Source organism: Vombatus ursinus, unplaced genomic scaffold (assembly GCF_900497805.2).
Source record: "Vombatus ursinus unplaced genomic scaffold, bare-nosed wombat genome assembly UNPS02014959.1, whole genome shotgun sequence".
NCBI lineage: Eukaryota > Metazoa > Chordata > Mammalia > Diprotodontia > Vombatidae > Vombatus > Vombatus ursinus.
Window position 1 is genome coordinate 1399088 of NW_020954737.1, and position 23229 is coordinate 1422316.

Genomic DNA, 23229 nt, shown 5'->3' on the forward strand with positions numbered 1-23229 from the left:
CAGTATCAACTCTGCTGCCAGAAGCCCTGTCTTTGGGTCTTGGAGTATCTAGATTAAGGTTTCCCAGGAAACACTGCTTTGCACCTGTTGCCTCCATTTCCCAGCTCTCCTCATAGGATTCCACTTAGGAAATCAGCCTGTGACCTAGCCAGGGATTAGTTCTTTTAATCCATGCTAAATTCTCTCAGCAAATTCTCCTTTTAGGAAAGACTGCTCTGACAATGGGGTTCTATAGCCAGGGCTCTGCCTCTTCAGGTTATCACCAGATTTTAGCTTCATTACCTCTAAATATAGCATTTACACCCTGGAAGCCTTTGTGCTGTTAGCCAAAGTGGTATATCATACTTTTTTCCTAACTTCTGGTCTAGAGTTCTCTGATCAACTGATTGTCACAAACTCTTTTCTCAGGGTTAGTTATCAAGCCTTCATGCCTCAACCTAACCTTTCAACAACCTTGCTATAGGACTGGGCATCCATTCTCCAAGGCACTATGCCTGAACTGTTTATTGGCTGGAAAACTCATATCATTGGTTCCCAATGTTATTCTCATTTGGCAACAGGTAGCCATAATGACATTACCTTTATCATGGACATGTGCCAAGTAGAGCAAACCACTTCTACAGCTCTACCATCACCTCTACTTCTAGGTGAAGTTAATTTCCAAGTATATTCCTTATAATGGGTATCATATTTCATGACTTGTCAATGGATGGAGGAGGGAGTGAGAGGAGGGAGATAATTTGGAACTGAAAATAAAAATAAAAAAAATTCCAAGAACATTCCTCAATTGTTATGCCCTACTCTCAGTTCCCTAATTATATGATGATAAGATTTCCTGTGCAGCCTGGTTCTCATATTTTAATGGCCCCTATCTTCATGGCTTGTTAATTTTCTTCTTAAAAAAAGAAAATCAAATATGATCTTAGTTTCCTCTATAAACATAGACTCCTCAGTTTTTGCAGAGCATTTAGAAACCTAAATAGAGATATAATCAAGAGCATAAGCATAGGATGGATGAGGCATGGTTTTGAGTGAAAAAGATATGGTCGTTTCAGTAGACAGTCTGAATTTAGATAACAAAAATAATGGCAAAAGAAGTTCCCAAGAAGAAGATTTTGGTTCAATGTAATAATAAAAATAAAACTCTTAAAAATTAGAGCCATCCAAAAATGGTATGGTAATAATGGCTTCCCCATCCTTAGGGGTCCTCAAGCTGATCCCTGGTTGAGTACTTCTCAAGGATGCTGTAGAAATGAATGCCATTCATGTAGGGACATGACCAGATGACCTCTTAGGTCTTTTCCAATGTCAAGATTCTATGAGAGTTTTACCTATAAATCCTCAAATAATAAGGTTCATTTGTGTCTTCTTGGACTATAGGAACCCTTGACTTGGAGTCTAGATCCTACAGGACCATAAATGACTGACCAGAAGACTGAAAACTGAGTAGGGTGAATCAGTAGTCCTTTTGTTTGAACATAAATAGAAATAGCCAAAAACAAAATCATTTATTTTGCCTTTTGATGGAATTGTGATGACAATCCAGAATTAACTGCTTTGACATTGCTTGCAATTTACTTCTCTTTAAATTCCTTCCAGTTCTGAAGATCTATGATTCTGTGTGATTTCAGTTTTCTTTGGGCAAACAGTAACTGCTTCCCCCATGGGTAAGAGAGTGTTATGTACCAAGATGCTCTGTCTGTTCACTCTGTTCTGAGATCCTACAATTTAATTTATAAAATATCACTTTAAAGCCAGACCCACACATATCTGAGTGAAAGACTAACTCATTTATATAAAGCCTCATGAAATTGCTTTGTTTTGTTTCATTCTGGATCCAAGGTCGACTGTGACACTCCAAAGTTTCCATTAATAGGACACGTGATTTTCAAATGCTCTGCCCTGCAACTGTAAAATCAAGGGATTGCACTAGATGATTCTGAGGTCCTTTACAACTCTAAATCTTTTGCTTAAAATGACTTTCTTCCAAATACTGGTTTTCCAATGCCTATTTTTTCCTGCTTTCTAAAACTACCAGGTTGTTGAAACATTTTTTGTGTCACTTTTCCAAACATTTATCCAGGCAAAAGAATCCTTGGCATTTGCCTCTTGATTCTTCAACAAAACTAGAAGGCCTGAAACCTATTATAATGTCTATTTAGTCTCCCTGGGGCTAAATATATTTTATAAGTGCATTTTGAATGATTGACATAGAGATTAGCTAACAACCATTTATTGACCAAAAGTCAAGGGGAAAGGGGCATCCCATGCCACTAAGACTTTTAAAAGTTAGTGTAACCCACAAGATTGATAACATTAAGTTCTGACTCCAGAACCTGGAATATGTATTGCGGGTGGGAGTACAGAGAGGTAAACTGGTGTTAGAATCAGAAAGAATAAAGTTCAACTCCCACCTTTAATATAACCTGGCTATGTGCCCCTTGGTAAGTTATTTTATTTCTTGGTGCACTATGTAAAGCTCTAAGACCATGAAGTACATAGAAGGTTCTGGTCTTATTTGGTAGAGTTTCCTCGCTGTGAGTTCCTTATACCAATGAAAATAAAAATTCTCATCTCCTCTCCTTCCCCTCCACCTCAGTTAAAAAAAGTGTGGCAGTATAGGCTGGAAGGTACAGTTTCTTGGTTTTTCTTCTTTGCATCTACTGGGTATTTCAATTCAACAAACACCTTTGACGAAGAGGTAGTCCTTGTCCTTCTCTTTGCCAAGTTAATCCCACCACTTGTGTTCTTGATCTAATCTTCTTCTATCTCCTTCAGGAGCTTGTCACCTCAACAATTTCATCTCATCTTCAAATTTTCCTTATCCATTGGCTTCTTTCTTACACCTACAGAAGTGTTCAGATATCCTCCATCTTTAAAAACCTTCACTTGATCCTGTCATTCCCTAAATCTATGGTCCTATATCTTTTCTCCCTTTCAGAGCCAAACTCCTAGAAAGGGTTAGATATACTTGTTACCACTACTTCTCACTTCTCACTCACTTTGTAACTCCTTTTAGTCTGGCTTCCAACCCCACTACTCAATTTAAACTGATTTCTCCAAGGTCGTCAATGATTTTCACTGCTAAAATCAATAACCTTTTCTCATTCCTCATTCTACTTAAACTCTCTGTAGGTTTTGACACTGTTTATGATGCTATCTTCTTTGGACACATTCTTCCCTTGGCTTCCATGACATTTAACAACCGTGTGACTCTAAGCAAGTCACTTAACCTCTGTTGGCCTCAGTTCCCTCAAATAGCATCTACCTGCCGAGGTGGTTGTGAGGATCAAATGAGATCATATTTGCAAAGCACTTAGCACAGTGCATGGCACATAATAGATGCTACATAAATGCTTTTCTCCTTCCCTTCTCCTTCTTTCCTCTTACAAATCTGACCATTTCCTTCTCTGTCTCCTTTACTGTATCTTTGCCCTCCCTTCCTAAGTATGGCAGTCTTTCAAGGCTCTGCTCTGAACCCTCTTCCCTTTTATCTTCCTTCAAAAGAACACTTCAAAAGAACATTGGTGAGCTCTTAAGTTCCCATGGATATAGCAATCATTTTACGCAGACTCTCAGATATGTTTATCCAGCACTAATTTCTCTCCCTAACTCCAATCCCACATTAACAGTTGTCTGTTGGACATCTCTACCTCAATGTGCCATAGATATCTCAAGTTCAACATGTCCAAAATGGAGCTCATTATATTCCTCCTTCCAGCCTAGACCCATTTGTTCTTCCTCCAAAATTCTCTTTTTTTCCCTATTTTTGTTGACAGTATCACTCTCCTTCAATTAACCCAAGTTTTTGATCTTGAAGTCACACTCAACTCTTTCTCTCTCACATCCCCTCATATTCAATTGTTTGCCAAGTCTTGTAGATAGTATCTCCACAATATCTCTCACATTCTTCCCCTTCTCTCTACTCACATATCCTCTACCCTACCTCAGGCTATCCTCACCTTTCACTTGGACTACTTCAATAGCTTTCTAATTGGGTCTCCCTGTCTCCAATCTCTCTCCTCTCTGATCTGTCCTCTATACATATGCTATATTGATATTCCTAAAATGCGTATATAAACTCCCCCTTACCCCAATAAAAAAAATCTTCATTGGCTTCCTTATTGCCTCTAGAATAAAATATAAATTGCTCATCCTGGCATTTAAAGTCCTTCATAATTTGGCTCCTACTTACCATTATGGTAATTTCATATTATCCCCCTTCACACATCCTCCATTACAATCTAACTTTCCTACTTACTTGTTCACCTAACAGAACATGGAATTTCCCATGTCCATGCCTTTGTTCAAGTTCACAATGGATTCTCTCTTCACTTTCTCCCCATAGAATTCCCAGCTTCCATAAAAAGCATGGGTCAGGCACCACTCATTATATGAATTCTTTCCTAATGCCCATAAGTTATTAAACCTCAATCTCTCTCTCCCTCTCCTTCCTCCATCTCTCCTCTATCCCCCCTCTCTCCTCTCACCCCTCTCTTCTCTCTCCTTTACCTCTCTCTCTTTCCTTTCTTTCTTCTCCCTCTTTCCTTTCTCCTCTCTCCCTCCTGTCACTCCTTTCTCTCTTCTTTCCCTCCTCTCTCCCTCTCCTCTCTTTTTTTCTCCCCCTACCCTCCTTCTCTTTCTCCTTCTCTTCCTCCCCCTCTCAATCACTTTGTGTTATTTTCCATATACTTTGTATTTACTTGCTTGCATACATGTTATATACCTTAAGTCGATAGATATAAGCTCCCTGAAGACATTTTTATTTCATTTTTGTCTTTGTATCCCCTAGATGTACTGCTGTACCTAGAATTATGCCCACTCATATAGCACATGCTTAATAAATGTTTAATTGAATTGTTGACTTTATTAAGCATCAACTTTGTGCAAAGCACTGGGAATAATGACCAAAAAATGAAACAATTTCTGACCAAAAGGAGCTTATACTCTACTGATTGCTTCCTCTTTTCTTCCCTACCACACTTAAACTGAAAAAAAATAGTTTATTTCTAGTAATGCTTCTCCCTTCTACTACTCCTCCCACTTCAAAGTTCATTTATTTAGGCAAAAGAGCTCCTCTTAGCTCTAGAGAAATTCTCGGTACTTTGAAGACACTACCTTTTGGAAATACAGAGAATGAATTTCAGGTGTTCCACTCTGGTCCCGGTTTTACCGTTAACACCAACTCTAGTTGTACTCTCAAACTGACTCCCGTAGTGGTGACACTAACAAAGAGTAGGCAGAGAGGTCTGGAAATAATTTCAGACCTTGCTATCAGGAGCATTTCCTACCATATAGGATTTCCCTTTGTCTTCATAGAAAGAGGAAGAAGTTCTGGGACAGGACTATACCAGTATTGCTGCAAGACTAGGAAGACTCTGAAAGGTTTTGGGAGGGTGGCATCAAACAGTTAACAGCAGTAGCTGCAAAGGAAAAGCAGCAGCACGCACATGTTCCTATATCAAGTTTCCATAAAAATTACTCAAACCCTGTACCATATTATCATTTTTTCCCAGAAAAAAAAGAAAATATATATGGTTCCTATGGCCACAACTGATACTCTCCTTCTACTTTTAATCCTTCTTTCTCTCACACACATGATTTACACCCATAGAATCACTATATATATATATATATATATATATACCTCTCCACATACATAAATGCACCAGCATATGCAGCCCCAAATATGAGATATGCCTATAAAATAAGATTGAATTTTAAGCAATCATACTGGTACTTATATACCCAAAGGAGTGCTGTTCACTTCAAAGCAGGAAATTGTTAATGATCCTGACATTGCTCAAAACATTTTCCAGACTCCTCTTTTGAAATTGCCTTCAAAGCCACTTTATGAGCCACAGGAAAAAAAATCAATCTAGCTACTTTATAGTCACACCTTGTCTTTTGACACCACATATCATTACCCTATTTGATCACCCACCTTATTCACCAGACTTGGCTCCAAATGACTTTTAGCTGTTTCCAAAAATCAAATCCACTTTCAAAGGGCAAAGATTTGTCACCAATGAGGATATTCAAAAGAATGTACTGCAGGCTCTGAAGGCAATTCCAAAAGAGTTCAAAAAAAATTTTTTTATGTTGAAATAAATATATAGCCTCCTAAGGTGACTATTTCAAAGCAGGCAATACTCATTTGGATGTTTAAGTTCTGTTATATTTGTTTTTAAAAAATCAATCAGATTATTTTGTACATATGCACACATGTATGGAAGAAGGAAAGAAAAATAAGATAAAGAATAAAAGAAATTGGAGCCTGGTTGGATGGGTCAGTAACACAGGCTGATAAGGAGAAGATATAGAGACATCAAGGTGGACATTATTATGAAAGACAGTGTAGGTGAACAACCACTTGATTGATGTTAGTGTTAAAATAAAACACAACCAACACAACAGAACAGTTTGAATGGCATACCCTAATCTCATTGTTATTATACTTCAATTGATTGATGATATAATTGGAACTGGCACTTCCTCCACTGGTGTAGTCTGCCACCTATCCACACTTTGGTCATGTGAAATTCTTCCATCTCCTTCCACAGAATCCTCCATAGGAAAAATGTGCTAGAGGCCTTCCTTTGATTCTTTAACTATTTTGTGAATATCAGGGCAGTATTTGGGCTGTCCATCTGTTTTCCCAAACTCACGTGACATGACCAGCTTACTTTCTTTTCCAATCATTCTTAATGATGTGAATAAGGGAATTGTTTCATTGCATGTCCAAAGTCATCAAGCAACTGATCAACTCATGGGATAGTCATTTTGTTTTTATTATTATTAACAATAATATTGTAATAATTTATTTAGTATGATTGGGGAATTAGATATTTGCATGTTAATTTTCCAGATAACTGAAGTTTCACCTTTTCTTTTTTTGCACTGATGTGATATGGAGGTAAGTCTAACCATTTTTAAAAGAAAATGTTTTAAAAGTATTTCACACTTCCCCATCTCCTTGAATGGAATATATTGAACATAGTTTAACATTGTCTTGATAAGTCAGAGGCATTATTATGTGTATCAATTTTTATAAAATATTATAGTTGTTATTCTAGATATAGTTGGCATAGGAATAAATAATTATAGGATCTCAGATCTTGTAGGGATGATAGAAAATATCTAGTAAAACTTCTTCATTCCACAGATGAGAAAACTGAGATCCAGAGAATTAAATTATTTGCCACTGGGAAGAATGATCCTTAGAGATACTCTAAAACTTGCTTTCTTTTTTAAAAAAAAATCCCTTCAGTCAGCTTGATTGTTCATCATTGGCATATTTCTCATAATTTTTTCAGAAAATATGAATCTTAAGGAATATTTACCTAGCCACAAAGTAAAGCATAGATTAGAAAAGGGAAACAAGTTAGGAGGCAATTAAAATAGTTGAGTAATGAGGTATAGGAGTGTGAATTAGGGTATTGGAATTGAGCCCAGAGACCAGAAAGGAAGGGACAGTGGGGAGAAGTTAAAGGAAGAAGTAACAGACTTCACAACTAATTGGAAGAGGTAGAGTAGGGAGAAGGAAGACACAGAGATGGCTAGAGTTTTGAACTTAAATGATTGGAAGAATGTGGTACACATAACATTTATAAAGGTGAAGAGAAGGTAGTTTGGGATGAATCTTAGGATATAGGGAAGTTTGGAGCACATCTAATGAGACTTGAGATACAACCTTTGAGAACCATTTTTGTTGGTAAAAGAGAATGAGGACCCAAGAAATGGCCACTGGCATTTAGGATGTTATTAAGGGACCTCTAGGAGAACTATTTCAGTAGACTGGTGGGTCAGAAGCCATATTGCAAGTGTGTTGTACAGAGTAGATAGTGAGGAAATGGAGGCATTTGGTATAGACTGTTTAGTCTAGAAAAGTAGTATGAAATAAAGACAAGAAATAGGATGGTGGCAATAGCGTTCGTCAAGTTAGGAAAGACATATGTTTGCAAGAAGGATTAAAGATGTTTGAGGGATTTCAGATAACTGAGGGGGAACAAAAAGATATGGGAGTTGATGTGATCAAGAGTACAGGTAGAGGAAGAAAGGAAGAGAGAATGAGTGCAAAAAAGAGATGGATACAAGTGGACAGAAGGAAAGAGAGGAAAGATCATAGAATCTAAGAGCAGGTGGAATCTCAGAAGCGTTTACATGACCAAGATTTCCTTCTACAGTATCTGCAACAGTGATCCCCCAGCTTTTGCTTGAAGATCTATAAAAACACCTCCTGAGGGCAGCCCAATTCGGGATTGCTCTGTGAGGAAGGTTTTCCTTATGTTGGCCTTTTAAAATTTTCTACCTATTGTTCCTAGTTCTGCCCTCCAGAGACAAGCAGAACAAATCCCTTAGTCAACATGACAATCCTTCAGACATTTGAATGGAGCATTCAGTATCCTTTAAGTCTTCTCTTTTACAGGCTAAACATCCCCAGTTTCTTCAGCTGATCCTTACATTGCATATTCTCCAGGCCTTTCAACATCTTGGTCACTCTCTTCTAGACACACTCAAGCTAGTCTATGTCTTTCCTGTGGCGCCCAGAACTGACTGACACAGTACTGCTGATGTGTCCTGACAAGGGCTGAATATATCACAACTGTTATTTCCCTTGTTCTTTGTGCTTTGTTTATATCAATGCAACTTAGGATAGCATTCTGTTTTTTGGCTGCATGTCCCACTTTTGACTCAAACTGGATTTGTGGATCACTAAAATACCCAGACCCCCCCTTTTTTTTGGTGGGGCAATTGGGATTAAGTGACTTGCCCAGAGTCACACAGCTAGTAAGTGTTATGTGTCTGAGGCCAGATTTGAACTCAGGTCCTCCTGACTCCCAGGCTAGTGCTCTATCTACTGCACCCGCTAGCTGCCCTTTCCACACCTTTTTCATAGGAATTGTCTTCTAGCCTTCCTTTCCCTATACTGTATTTGTGAAATTGATTTTTTAAACTTAATATTTTACATTTATTTTTAATAATTATAATCTTATTCAACTCAATGCATCATAACAACCTGTTATGATCTTTTTAGATCTGGACTCTGTTATCCAACATGCTCACTATCCTTCTATGCTTTATTTGTAAACCTGACAAGCATGCCATCTAGGTCTTCACCGAAGTAACTAATGATTGAATATAGCATAGGACCAAGAACAGATCCCAGACTCCTTCCACTGGAAACTTCCTCCCAAGTTGACATCAAATAACCATTAATAACAGCTCTTTGCTCTGGTCATTAATCAGATCTAAATGCATTTAACTGTACTCTCATTCACCCCATATCTCTTCATCTTCTGCTCAAGAATATTGTGTGACACTTTGTCAAATTCTTTGCTTAATTGAAGTGTACTATGTCTGCAGCATTCCTCTGTCTAATTACTCTATCAAACAAGGAAATGAGATTAGTCTAGTACCCACTATTCTTGAGGAAACCATACTTGCTTTTAGTGATTACTGCTTTTCTAAGTGCTCACCAACTATTCCATTAATAATTTTCTATAATTCTGTTCTATAATTTTGCAAAAAATAGTTGAGTTTACTCCTTTATAGTCTACAAACTCTCCCCTCTTACTTTCTTTAAAAATGAAGACATTTGTCTTTTTCTATTTCTGTGTATTTTTCCCATTCTCCAAGATCTTGCAACAATTACATCTGTCAGGTCATTCAGAACCCAAGGAGATAATTCTTTAGGACCTTGTTAACTTGAACTTACTAAGAAAAGCTAGATTCCTCACTAATCTTTGGACTCTGCTGCCTTCTAACTTTTTTTTGGTCTATCCTTCCCAGTCTAAAGAGCATTCAAAGAAAGCAGAAGCAAAATTATATTTGAGCAGTTCTATATTTTCATCATCTGTTATCTTCCTATCTGCCTGGATCCGTCCCTGATGATCTTGATTTGCATTATAAAATTGGAAGCAAGGGGCAGCTAGGTGGCGCAGTGGATAGAGCACCGGCCCTGAAGTCAAATCCGGCCTCAGACACATAACGCTCACTTAGCTGTGTGACTCTGGGCAAGTCACTTAACCCCAATTGCCTCACCAAAAAAAAAAAAAGAAGTAAAATGTCCTCTGATATTTTTGCTCATGAAAGATACTTTATAACAATATATAAGATAGATATGCATATAGATATGCCATATAAGATATCTAGGAGATCTAGTAAATTAATATTTATCGAGCGCTTACTCTGACATAATGTTCTAAGGACTAAAGAGAACAAAATCTCTGATGGAAAAAATGGAAAGAGATAAGAGAAGATTTAACCAAATGCATTGGGATGACAGTGTTCAAAAAACTATTTCACTCAGAATTGGGGGAAAAAAACATTTCAACAAGCTATCAAAAATTTCCTCTGCTCAAATTTTTCAAATCATACACATCCTATACATGACTCCATTTTGTTTTTTAAGCCATAGCTCACTCAGTCTTTTGTCTTTTCTAAAAGACATAGGAAGAATTTTGCAAATCTATGTTATGTTATAATATAACGTTTTCATTCTTGCATATATGCTACCATCCAACCTAAAGTGTTCTATTATATTATGACTTTATCAGTGTACCACAAGTGAATTCTATGGTACAATCCTCCCTCCCTTCTTACATTTCCTGTCCCAACTTCAGAACAGTCCTAGTGCCTTCCATATGGCACTACTTGAAAGATACTCTATGAAGCTATTAAAGGATTTAGCCTAACCTTTCACTAGATGCCTAACACCCCCTTACACAAGATTAAAGAAGTGTCTTAAGGTTGATGTGTTTTAGCATCATCTAAGGATGCTCCTAAGGAGTTACTGAATGATGCTACTGTCACTACCTATCTCAGAGAATCAGGAACAGAACTTCTTATAACCCTTCAAATGCTATAGAAATGCAAGCAATTCCATAGGATTTCAAACTGGAAGGAACCTTAGTGATAAATGAGTCATACATATGTGTGTGTGTATACATATATATATATATGTTATGTATATATATAACATATGCACACACATATATGTTATGTATATATATGTATGTAATTTTATATATAAGATAACTGAAGCTCAGTGTCTAAACTGTCTTAACTGAAGTTAAGTGCCTTGCCCAAGGTCACACAGGCAGTGAGTAGCAGAGTCAGGATTTGAACCCAGTTATTTTGGTCCCATGATGCTCTTTCCATCACTATCTTGCTGAGTGTTTCTCCTTGTACTTCAGAGCTGGTCTAGGACTCTCCTCATAGTTGTTTCACTTCTTCATCCTGCCAATATCTGTAGTCTATTCCCCTCACCCCACCCCCACCACCAGCAGCATTCTTAATCTCCATCAAGGTTTCTATCTGCCATTTCACCTTTTTCTTTTTTTTTTTTTAACATAAAATCCTTCTTTCTCTGCTGTTTTTCCTGAGCTTCTTGGCTTTCAAACTGAAAGGACTGACTTTTACAGCCATCACTAGTCAATTAGAATACTCCTTTCTGGTCAACAAATCTCACTGTGTGACCAATCTTACTGTGTTGTGTAGAATATTAGAACCATTGGTGATCGAGCTCTCTTTAGCTATTTTGGCTCTTTATAGGTTCTGTCCTCACTGATGAAAATTTAGTTTTACTTCTCTATTCACAACTGTTCATATTCTTTCGGCTGCTAGAAGGCTAATCTCCAGATAACTGAGATGTTTCTTATATCTAATGCTTTACGTAGAAAACTGTACTAGACATGGTGAGTTCATAGAGAAAACCCAATTCCTACTCATGTGGACCTTAGCTATATAATGTGGAAAAAGGGAACACACACACAAAAAGGACATAGGAAAACTCACAAAGAAAGATTAACAGATGTAATCAATCAACCCAGCACAGCAGGCTTCCTCTTATAGACTCCAAGTAAATCATTAAATAACTCCTATTTAAATAGATTTTCTCACAAAAGGGTTACCTTAAACAATGAGGTGTGGATGGTCCAGATAGATAATCCACAGACCTGTGACTTGAGTGATTATATGGGATATTTTCACTTTGTACCCAGCTGATACAAAACAGTTTACTACATAATCTGACAAACAGATTATGCTAATTGGCACTTCAAGGTGTACAACTAAAGGAACTGTTTTCTACAATTAGTAGAAAAATTCTAAACTCAAAACAATGGGCTGTTCCCTTCTTATCCCTGTAACCCCTAGGGTTCTGGGCACTATGATGGTCTATACTTACATCCACATTAAACTGTAGAATGGCTGCAGCAACAAATGCCAAGGCTGTTAGTATCATTCCAATGACCATCTTAGTAATGGGTCTGCAGAGGGATGGAGAAAAGAATCCATGGGATGAAAGACCATAATGAGTAGCCCATGAAAAGGCAGTTACACTTAATGCGACATAGATTTTGCCTAGGCCACATCAGGAAAAGTGAATCCTCCACATCAACCAAACAATAAACTAAAATACCCTCCTTGTCATACCCTGTTTCACTCAGATTTCTCTGACTTTCTGCTTTTAAAAGCAGAGGTATTAGATATCAATGTACCTGTCTCATATGGTTCCAATGAAGTATGTACTAACTGTTGTTGAGTGTATAGCTTAGCAAGGTCCAGTAATCTCTGACTTTTTTAAAAGGTTCACACCTTACTGAATCAAAATTACCATGGGTCAATATGGTTAAACCATTTAACACAATCATTTTAATTAAGTATATTTCTTTATGCTAACTTATTTCAAATGGCTTCCATCACCTCCTAAAACACACAGGCTTTTCAACTGTTCTAGGGCAAAAATATTGAATGTGCGTGTTTGTATACATGCACATGTGTATACGTGTGTACATAGAGAGGGGCTATCCCTAGCTCTCTAACCAAAAGGGATATTTCTCCATACTATACTTCCTCCTATTGCTTATATTTCTTCACAGGATGGCATCTCTTAGGCATGTGCATTATTGTTATTGTTTTTGATATTGTTGTTACTATTACTGCTATTGTATTGAGAAACAGCCTGGCATATTGGATAGATGGTCAGACTTGGAATCAGAAACACCTAGATTTGATTGTTGCCTCTGATTTACAGTAGCTGGGAGAGCATGGCAGGTTACTGTCAGTGCCTTAGGAAGCCCCCTACTGCCAATACTATTAGTTGCCTATGCAAATGAAATCACTGAAATACAGATCCCCCATCCTCTCCCCTTCTCCCCCAACTATGTTATGCAGTGTTAATCTATTATATATTGTCATTCCATATCATATTATAATATTATTAGTGATAGTAAAATGGTAACTTAACATAGATTAGAATTTATAGGTCCGTATTAACACACTTCCAGCTTCTTTCATAAACTTGGCACTAAATCGGGCAATCTCTTAAATACAGGAAGATGTGGGGAAGAAAGAACTTCCAAAATATCTGATGAATTATTTATCTCTGTTTGATAAGGGGGAAATACCTAGCAAATAACCCAGTTCTTGGGGAGATTGCTCCTGTTTGAGGGGAGAAACTGCTGAGAAGCTTAATAGAGAAAGACATGCACCACTGGCAGTTCTCCCTGAATTTTTTTCCTTTAACAAGTCTAGAACTCACAACTGAAGCTACTTGAGTCTTAGATAATATCCTTAGCCTGAGAGTTTTTTCAGTTTGCTTTTGCCAGAGGCTGACCATGCAAAAGGGAACTGCTCTATATGAACTCTCTCCCCCACCCCCTGCCAAGCCAAAAAAAAATGGATTGTTCAGTTGAGGGTACACTGTGATCATAAGATAATATATATAAAGATCTTTGCAAACTTTAGAGAGCTACATAAATGTTAACTATTATTGTTATAAATGCAGGTACTTCTATGTTGAAGGTCTTAATAAAAAGGCATAAAGTGAATGTAATAAAACTTTCTTAGTTCTACTGTGATTTTGTGTTAGGGAAATTTTGGGAATGCTTATTGCATATGTAATAATGGAACTCTTGGGAAATGAAAAAGAACATTAGTGCTGGAAGGGATAATCATTTTACTCCTTTCCCCTAATTTTATAGATAAGAAGGTATAGAGAAATGAAGTGATTTCCCAAGGACATATATCTAGTAAATCAATTGTTCGGGGAAATCCTCAAAATCATTGGGTCCCAGAAATAAAAGATCTTCACACAACAGAGAAACTTGATGAGTTGGAAAATGAAGCAAGAGCTCATCATACTCATATACAGTGCTTCATACATGGTATGATCAGGAAGTACCCTCATTTTATATATTTTATACATTTGTATACACCTCCTTGCAGAAAGTTCCCTTGCCTTAAAATATCTTCCCCTGAAAATTTCACAAGATAATAGATATTTACAGTTCGAAGAGACTTTAAAGGTTATTGAGTTCAACCCCATATTATTTTTTTTTCTTTTCTGAGTTCAAATCCTGCCTCAGATACTTACTAACCACATGACCCTGGGCAAGTCACTGAACTTCTCTTTGCCTCAAATTCCTCATCTGTAAAATGGGGATAAGAATAAGACCTACCTCACTAGGTTGTTGTGAGGACCAAATGAGTTAACATATACTTTGCTAACCTTAAAGCATTATATAATAGTTGTTGTTATTTCTCTATAATAATCATAATTGTTTCCCAGGATAATGCTCTCTCCTGGACCTCCTCCTAACTACCTGTCTTATCTAGACTAATTTATTGGATCATCACCTTTCTCCCATCCCATAACTCAATGTCCCTAAGCTCTGTATTGGGCCCTCTTTTCTTTCTACAGCTTCTCTCCCTGGATGTTATCTTCACCTCCCATGGGTTCAATTATCATCTCTATGACGGTGATTCCCAAATTTGTATATCTAGGTCTGGATGAGCTGTCATGAATCACCAATTGCCTCCTTGATTCAAACCCATATTTTACAGATGAGGAAACTGAGGCTGAGAAAGCTAGTGAGGCAGGATTTGAACCTAAGTCTCACTGATTCCAATGCCTGCATTCTCCACTATGCCCACATCTCTCATTATTTCTGGATGCCATAAATTCTTTTAAGAAAGAACAAAGCCTTTCTTTCTTCAGTTATAGATAATAAATGAAAATAATCCTCGGAAGACCTAATGCTCAAAAACTTACTATGTGACCTTGGGCAAGTTACTTTATCTGTCTGCCCCAGTTTTTTCAACTGTAAAACAGAGATAATAATAACATCTACCTCCTAGGATTGTTAGGAGTCTAAAATGAGGTAATATTTGTAAAACGCTTAGCATAGTGCCTGACACATAGTAGGTGCTTAATAAATGCTTGTTTCCTTCTTTCCTTAAGTTGATACTAAGGCATAAGTAGATGACATAAATCATATTCTGAAAGCAAATTTTGATAGGAATGAGGGAGAAAAGAAGAGAAAGGGAAGAGAGACCCTGCAGGGAAGGAACCCAAAGATTAACTTTTTCTATTTCTTGGTTTTGTCTCAAGTCAATCATGCAAGAAGCCTAGCAGTAGAGCTAGGGTATATACCTGATTTTCCTTCTTTAATTGACTGCATAATTTGGATCCACATTTTTTTCCATTTCTATTCCCCAATTTATAGAATGAAAACAAACCAAAAAACCCTGTATGGAATATAAGTAATCTGTATTATCTCTTTCTCTAAAGAATTTTACCAATGTGAAACACATCACCCTGGATGGACTTTGGGAGGAATACTCCTTCCTGAAAACAGAGATATCTCAGAAGGACATTGTAGGGGAAGAGTAGAAGAAAGACTTACTTTAAGTTGATTCTACACATCTTGATTAGTGGGTAGATGATCAAATCAAATGTTGGGATAAGGATGAGAATCAAGAAGGGATTCAACAACTGTGACAGCAGATAAGAAAAATCAGTGATAAGCCCATACTCAGAGACATTCAGATAATTAGTCACCGTCTGTATGCTTCTTTTAACTCCTGGTAATTTGGGAAGAGAGAAGACACTAGATTGGCTAGAAAGAGTTGTGACAAGTCATTTTGAGAATGAAGATTTGTAAAAAGAAAGCAGCAAAGAGATAGCTGGAGAGGAACTATACTGTGTCTGTCTGAATGGCTCTCTTGGAATCTTGCTCCTTTTAAGTAAAAAACCATTACATTCAACTATTTGGAGATGAGTAAAAAAGAGAATTAAACCCTCCCCCTACATGGAAGTTCTCCAGTTCACACTGATTTTACTCCCAATTCTCAGATACTTTGAAACTAGGAAATAATTGAGAATTAACCCCTATATTGAAACAGCATATATAACCTCTTCTTTTCAGGGAGGGAGTTTTAGCATTTTTAGCCCATAGCCTTAGGATATTTCAGAATTTTATGAGTCAAACCCAAAGCTGCAACAGACTGTCACCTCCCCCCCCTCCAAAAAAAATCACTGGGCTTAGGTTATATCTGTCTTTTGAACTGATTTTTCCCCCTACTACCTGCCACTCCCTTGAACTCAATCTGCTATTTGAGCAGGGGCAAGTACATTCCTTTAAATTTCCACCAAACCCCTCATCACCAGATTGGGTCCATGCAAATCACCCTGGAACTTCCTATAGCAAGACTGAAAGGGAATGCTAAAAGCCCCAATTTCCTTCTGATCCCATTCATAAAAATCTTCTCCCCAAACCCTGTCTTGCTACTCTAAACTGACTATGTGTCATTTAGTTTGAGTTATAAAATGTTAAGCAAAGTAAATTTAGAGATGGCAAGAAAGTAGAACACCAAGGTAGTAGTATAGATTCTTACCTGAACTTGATCAGGCTTGATTACAAAAAATCCCTGAAACAGAATGAAACAGCTAATTAGGTATTACCAAACCAATAACCCACACTATCTGTTAATATTAGCAAGTGAATTAGGATATGCTGAGTCCCTTTAAAAAATCATGAACTACAATCCACATCATATACTGCCTACTGAATACTTCCAACAGGATGCCACATAGGTATTTCAAATCTCTATATATCTAAACCAGAATGTATTCTCTCCCTTTCCCCCAATTATATCCTTTTTCCTAACTTCCCTATTACTATTAAAGGCATCATCATCATCATCATCCTTCTAGTCACCCACATTTGAAATCTGTGTCATCCTCAGTGCCTTATTCTTAGTAATCTCACATATCAAATTAGTATCCAAATCTCATCATTTCTATATCCACAACATCCTTGCATATGCCTTTTAGTCTCTACTCACACAGCTGTCTCCCTAATTCAGGAATCTCATCACCTCTTCCTAGAATTATTACAATAGCATCATATTTGTTCTGCCTGCCTCAAGACTCCTCATACTGATTTTCCGAAAGTAAAAGTCTGATCACATTACCCCCTTGCTCACTAAACTCCAGTGGTTCCCTGTTACTTCTACAATCAAGAATAAACTCCTCTACTTGACACTTAAAGTTTTTTACAACCTGGTACCATCTGTCTCCCCAGACCTGGAATATATTTCCTCTTTACCTCCAACTCTTGCAATCTGGTTTCCTTCAAGACTCAGTTCAAATGCTACCTTTGCTACCTCTTCTATCTGCTAGTACACCCTCTCCCAAAATTCCTTTGTATTCATTGTGCATATATTCTATATGTGCTTAACGTGTGTATACATTTCCCCCATTAGACTGTAATTACACTCATTGAAGGCAGAGACAGTTTCACTGTTTTCTTAGTATCTCCAACACTTAGCACAGGTCATGATACCACATGGCAGGCACTAAATGCTCATTAATCGAATGAAGGAAGAAATCAAGCAGTATTTAAATATACTAATCAATCTTTCTGTTCTATTACTTCTGTATTTAGATGGGGTTCTAAGGATCTTTGATATAGGGAGATAATACTGATATTGGAATCATAAGGAGAGCACTACTGTATCTCAATTCAAAAATTGTTAAGCTTCATTAAAAGGCCACTAGGCAGTGTAGTAGATAGAATCAGAAAATCCTGAATTTGAAACCTGTCTCAAATTCTTATTAATTGTGTAACACAGGGTATGTCACAACTTCTCTGGGCCTTAATCTCCTCATCTTTAAAATGGGAATAACAAAAAGTACCTATCTTACAAGGTTGTTATGAGGATCAAATTAAATAATACATGGAAAGTATTTTCTAAATCTTAAGACCCTCTGTAAATGCTAACTATTATTATTAAGTGCTTATGTTACTCAGAACACTGTACTTAGAAGCAGAGGGATACATCGAGTTTGCATAATAAAAGGTTTCTACTTTAGAATATCACAATCTAATAGAGCAGTATGACATATCCATAGTGAGGGATTAGCACTGATCAGTGTGAATGGGACCAAAAAAAGCTTGTGAATATGCTTGAGGCAAGAGGGTTCTAAACTTTTTCCAAACTCAGAAGAAGTGATTTCTGATTCAATTTGACTATGAATATTAAGAAATACATTGCTTCTCTAAGGGCCTATCTTCTGTCATTGCACCAATGAGATTGCTTCTGAGACTGCTACAGTAATATATTTTGCAGACATTCATGGTGTAAATACATGATGCTAGAGATAGATGAATAGGATGGGTCAATAGGCTTCTGTGTTCAGGTAAAATCATTGAATTGATCTGCTTAAATATCTCTAAGTGAGGGGAAATTCACTTCAATTAAACAAATACATATTTAGTACTCAGAACTGTGCTGAGTGATTTGGAATAAACAAAAGATGTCTAAACTGTGGTTCTCAATCCTAGAAAGTTTCCAATATTGTTGGGAAGACAAGTAACACAGGAATGAGACAGGTAACAACCCAAGATACAATAGGATGAAGTATCAAAATGAGTCAAGACAATACATGGAAATCTACTTCAGGTTGCAGTGCCATAGTGTACAGGAAAAAATACTAGATTAAGAGTAAGGAGAAATAGGTTCCAGCACTATTTGTGCCCCTAAATAGCTATGCAACTTTGGGCAAGTCACTTTATCTTACTGAGTCTTTTTCCTCATCTCTAAATGATAGAATAGGACTAGATAATCTTCCAGGACCACCTCTCCCCCTTTCTTCCTTCCTTCATTAACAGGACAGGTGGGACTGTTGAACCACTTAAACTGTTTTCTACAGGACCTGGGGTGGAATGAGATTGGGATAGAAGTGTTTCCCTCTTGTTGCATCCAGAAGAAGAAAGGCTTGAAGGGGAATCCGTCTCAGCACCATAGACAGCAGCTGCACCTAGAGTCAGTATGTATTCTATTTACTAACTGAGGAACAGAGAACCTAGAATAGGGGGGTTCATATTAGGTAGTAGTGGGAGAAAAGATTGAATAAGTAAACCCAAAATGGAAACTAAAGGTTATCCTCCTATTGAGGAATGGTTAACAAATTGTAGTAAATGAATGTAGTAGAATATCATTGTGTCATAAGAAATAATGAAACAATTTCAGAGGAAACTGGAAAAACTTTTATGAATTTTGCAAAGCGAAGTGAGCAGAACTAGTAGAACAGTATGTGCAGTGATAACATTATAGAGAAAAACAACTTAGAAAAACTTTAGCACTGTAACCAACACAGTGACAAACCATGAGAATGAAGATAAAACATGTCACCCACATTCTGAGAGATGATGAACTTAAAATGCAGGCATACATTTTCAGACATGGTTTAATGCAGAGATTTGTTTTGTTGGACTATGTAGATATGTATTGAGAGATTTAAAAATTTTGTTCAATGAGGGAGGGGGTAGTGGCAGGGACAGATTAATTAAAAATATATATTACTTGAAAAATAAAATAATAAATTTTTAAAAACTAAAACAAAAATGGATAGAAAAAATTTACAGAATAAATATTGAGAATTGACTACTCACCATATTGCCATTCAACCTGGTCGCTTGCAGAGTCCACCGAGAGCCCTAGGGCAGAGAGATGCCGGTGTGAGAACTTTCATACACTGTGGGGAGAAAGCACAAGCTTCATGGAGACAAACAGGATGAGGAGGGTATCAGTCCCTCATTCCATGAACGTCTCCTAGCTTCTCCTCTTTCTCCTCCCCTCACTTTCCCATTCCCCATATCCTCTTCCTCATCTCATTTTTTCCTTATCATTAGAAACTGTACCTACCTCATGGGTAGGAAGAACCTCCTCTTCCTTTCTTAAAATCATTGAGAGTGAAAGGAAATGATATTTTAGAGAGGAAAGGGGGGGCTTAAGCAAAGCAAAAGATGTAAAGGGTACTTGGAGCCTTTCCCTCTGTGGGCTTGGGTGAATGCTTCATCTCATTTTCTCCCTTTTGATAGGACTCAAGCCTTGGTCACATGGGTATCATCTGGAAAGTTAGTGCTGGGCTCCTATGAAGAAATCAGGCAGTCTGATCTTCTGGGAAAAGTGCTAAATTGGGTTTAGGATGTCTGGAAGCCTCTTAAGGTTCAGCCAAAGATTCTCCAGCATAAAATTTCAATTTTTATACCTGTTTCCTCATCTATGTAATATAAAGGGCATGTAATCATTACCAAAGACTTTTCCAGGGTATTGGACCACATCATTGACATTTACAGCTAAAAGGGACCTTAAAATCCATCTAATCCAACTCCCTCATTTTGTCAGATAAGCAAAGTAAGGGTCAGGAACATTAAGTGTCTTGCTCAAGGTCATGCAGGCAATAAGTGTCAGAGTCAGGATTTGAACCTACATCCTCTGACTCAGTACTCTTTCCACTGTATTTTGTTGTCTACCCCATTAATCAATAGAGGCTCCAGCTAAGCCCAAACCCTAAGTTTCCAGTTGCATTTTGCCTTTCCTTTAAAAAAGAGTCCTCCATTCACCTACATTTCTTATCCTATAGGACTAAAACAAGGGTTATTTCTAGAGGGAAGGGAAATATTTCGGAGAATGTGTAGACTATTTTTACATATTGCATAATGTATTCTCTGCTTCATCAGAATTATTCCATTCCATGTCCTCTTCTAATAGTGAGTTGTCCCAGAGATACTAAGGGCAGCCCAAGATAGGCTGAGGGTTAGGGTAGTTCTTTTATCCCAAATAGGAAATACAATGACTCCTCAATACCTGGGGAGATAGTTTCTGATGTCCTCCTGACTTACCTTTAGGGTTGTTACCAGTAAGTAAACAAATGGTAAACTGTGGAAGTTATGTCATTCCCAGTCCTCATAGAAAGGAGGTGTATGCACACAGAACTGGTTCTATTAAGAAATAAGTACTACACTGGTTTCACTTCAATTCTGTCAACTTGGGGAATCTATTCCAACTTTGGAAGAACCCATCTCTCTCCCCATAACAAAGATAGGAAGGAAAGCTAGTAAGAGTAAGGTCTAGACAGAAATCACTTTCAGAAACTTTCTTACTTGTTGATGGAAAAGAGCCCAGAACATTGGCAATGGGATGTACAGGAACAGCACACGAGTCAGTGCTTTCACCTCTAAGATGAGTTGCTTCTGCAGGAAATAAGAGAAAGAAGACAAATGAGCTTCCAAAAGTTCCACTTTAGGAACCTGTATACAGAGCACAAGGACTACAGAGTAGTAAGAGAACAGAATCAAATTTTCAGTCAGAAAAACTTAAGTTGGACATTGGGAAGAACTTTAACAATGGAAGCAGTGAAGTAAATAAGTCTATGTAATCTCCTCTAGATATCCTTCTAAACAGAAAGAACTCCTTGCTTCTGGGTGAGATGAGGGACAATCCTATGCAGAAACCAGGGAAGAAATGAGCTAAGATGATGTGGGCTTATGTCCGTTTTTTAGACTTTTGTTTGTTTTTTTTTTTTAACCAAGTCTTTCTCAGACTGCTGTCCCCAGGATGACTGGGTTTCTATTCAGCACAGAAGACTTACCTGTACTCCATTTTGAGATGTTCATGCCCCGTTATATCTGAGTCTCCTTGGTTTTCCATGGTAACTCTGCTATTTCCTGTCTTGTGGGGACCAACTAGGAACTGACTATATTTTTTCTATAGCTCCAAGACTATACCTCTTGGCCACAATGATTAGGGAAACCCTTCAAGCATCCAGTCACATAGTCATATACTAACCATATAAATAGTCATATACCAACTCCATCACAGTCTGCAGTTGTCTGATTTGATCTACACTAAATTATCATGGGGGGAAGGTGGGGAAAATTATGGAGCACCTGGACATATAAGGAATGATGGCCAAAAAAAGTCCTGGGAGCAGAGAGAGTTGCTCCCAGGCCACCAGAAAATAGCTTCTTGAGATGAAGGACAGAGGAAGTTCAGCTCTCACGACACAGTCTTCACTGCTGATAGACAACTTAAGCCTACAATCATGACTCACTGGATACTCTTCAGCTGCCCAGTCCAGCCAATGCTCTCTCTTTGGAATATCACTGGAGCGGTTCTTCAGACGGTTTGAAATAGCAAACTGGAAAAAAGCAGAAGATCATGAGAAGAAATCTACCCTTATATACTCTTCCTCCCTAGAGCATATATTTATCTTTTTTTAAAATTAATTTATTTATTTTTAGTTTTCAACAATCACTTCCATAAGCTTTTGAGTTTTAATTTTTCCCCCTCCCTCTTCACCTCTCTCTCCAAGATGGTGTGCAATATACATACACATTCCTATTAAACATGTTTTCACATTAGTCATGTTGTAAAGAAGAATTGAACCAATAGGAGGAACCACAAGAAAGAAGAAACAAAACAAAACAAGAAAAAAAGAGCAAATAGTATGCTTTGATCTGCATTCAAATTCCATAGTTCTTTCTTTGGATGTGGATAGCATTTTCCATCATGAGACTTTTGGAGATGTCTTAGGTCTTTGCATTGCTGAGAAGAGCTGAGTCTATCAAAGTCAGTCATTGCATAAATGGCTGTTACTGTGTACAACATTCTCCTGGTTCTTCTCACTTCACTCAGCATCAGACCATACAAGTCTTTCCAGGTTTTTCTGAAATCTGCCGGCTCATCATTTCTTATACCACCATAGTATTCCATTACATTCATATACCACAACTTGTTCAGCCATTCCCCAATTGATGGGCATCCCCTCAATTTCCAATTCTTTGCCACCACAGAAAGAGTGAGCATACATTTATCTTCTATGATTTTATGATCCATCTATGATTTATGATCATTCCCAGAGTCAGATTAGTTATAAAATTTCAGCATCTTCCAGGGGTTATTATGTCTATCCCTGTTCCTCTGAACAATATCTTGTCCAACCAGGATGTGATAAAAGAGTTTTGCCTGATTAAAGATATTAAAGCAGAGAGGTAAGGCCAGCTTTAACTTGGCAAAAAAGGATAGCTAGGAAACAATCCCCAAGAGTCATGAGGTGAAAAATAAAATATGTAATGATGTTTACAGCTCTTT

General features: G+C 37.5%; 1 protein-coding gene across 1 annotated transcript in view; it reads right to left on the reverse strand.

Annotated features, from left to right (window-relative positions):
- LOC114030355 (solute carrier family 15 member 2-like) overlaps positions 1 to 23229 on the reverse strand; it is a 75385-nt gene that overhangs the window by 19695 nt on the left and 32461 nt on the right. The window contains exons 9-14 of the mRNA XM_027845168.1: positions 22190 to 22276; positions 21240 to 21329; positions 19746 to 19790; positions 16684 to 16716; positions 15693 to 15781; positions 12191 to 12272 (exon numbers count right to left, since the gene is read on the reverse strand). Coding sequence (XP_027700969.1) covers positions 12191 to 12272; positions 15693 to 15781; positions 16684 to 16716; positions 19746 to 19790; positions 21240 to 21329; positions 22190 to 22276 — 426 coding nt within the window. The remainder of the gene's footprint in view (positions 1 to 12190; positions 12273 to 15692; positions 15782 to 16683; positions 16717 to 19745; positions 19791 to 21239; positions 21330 to 22189; positions 22277 to 23229) is intronic.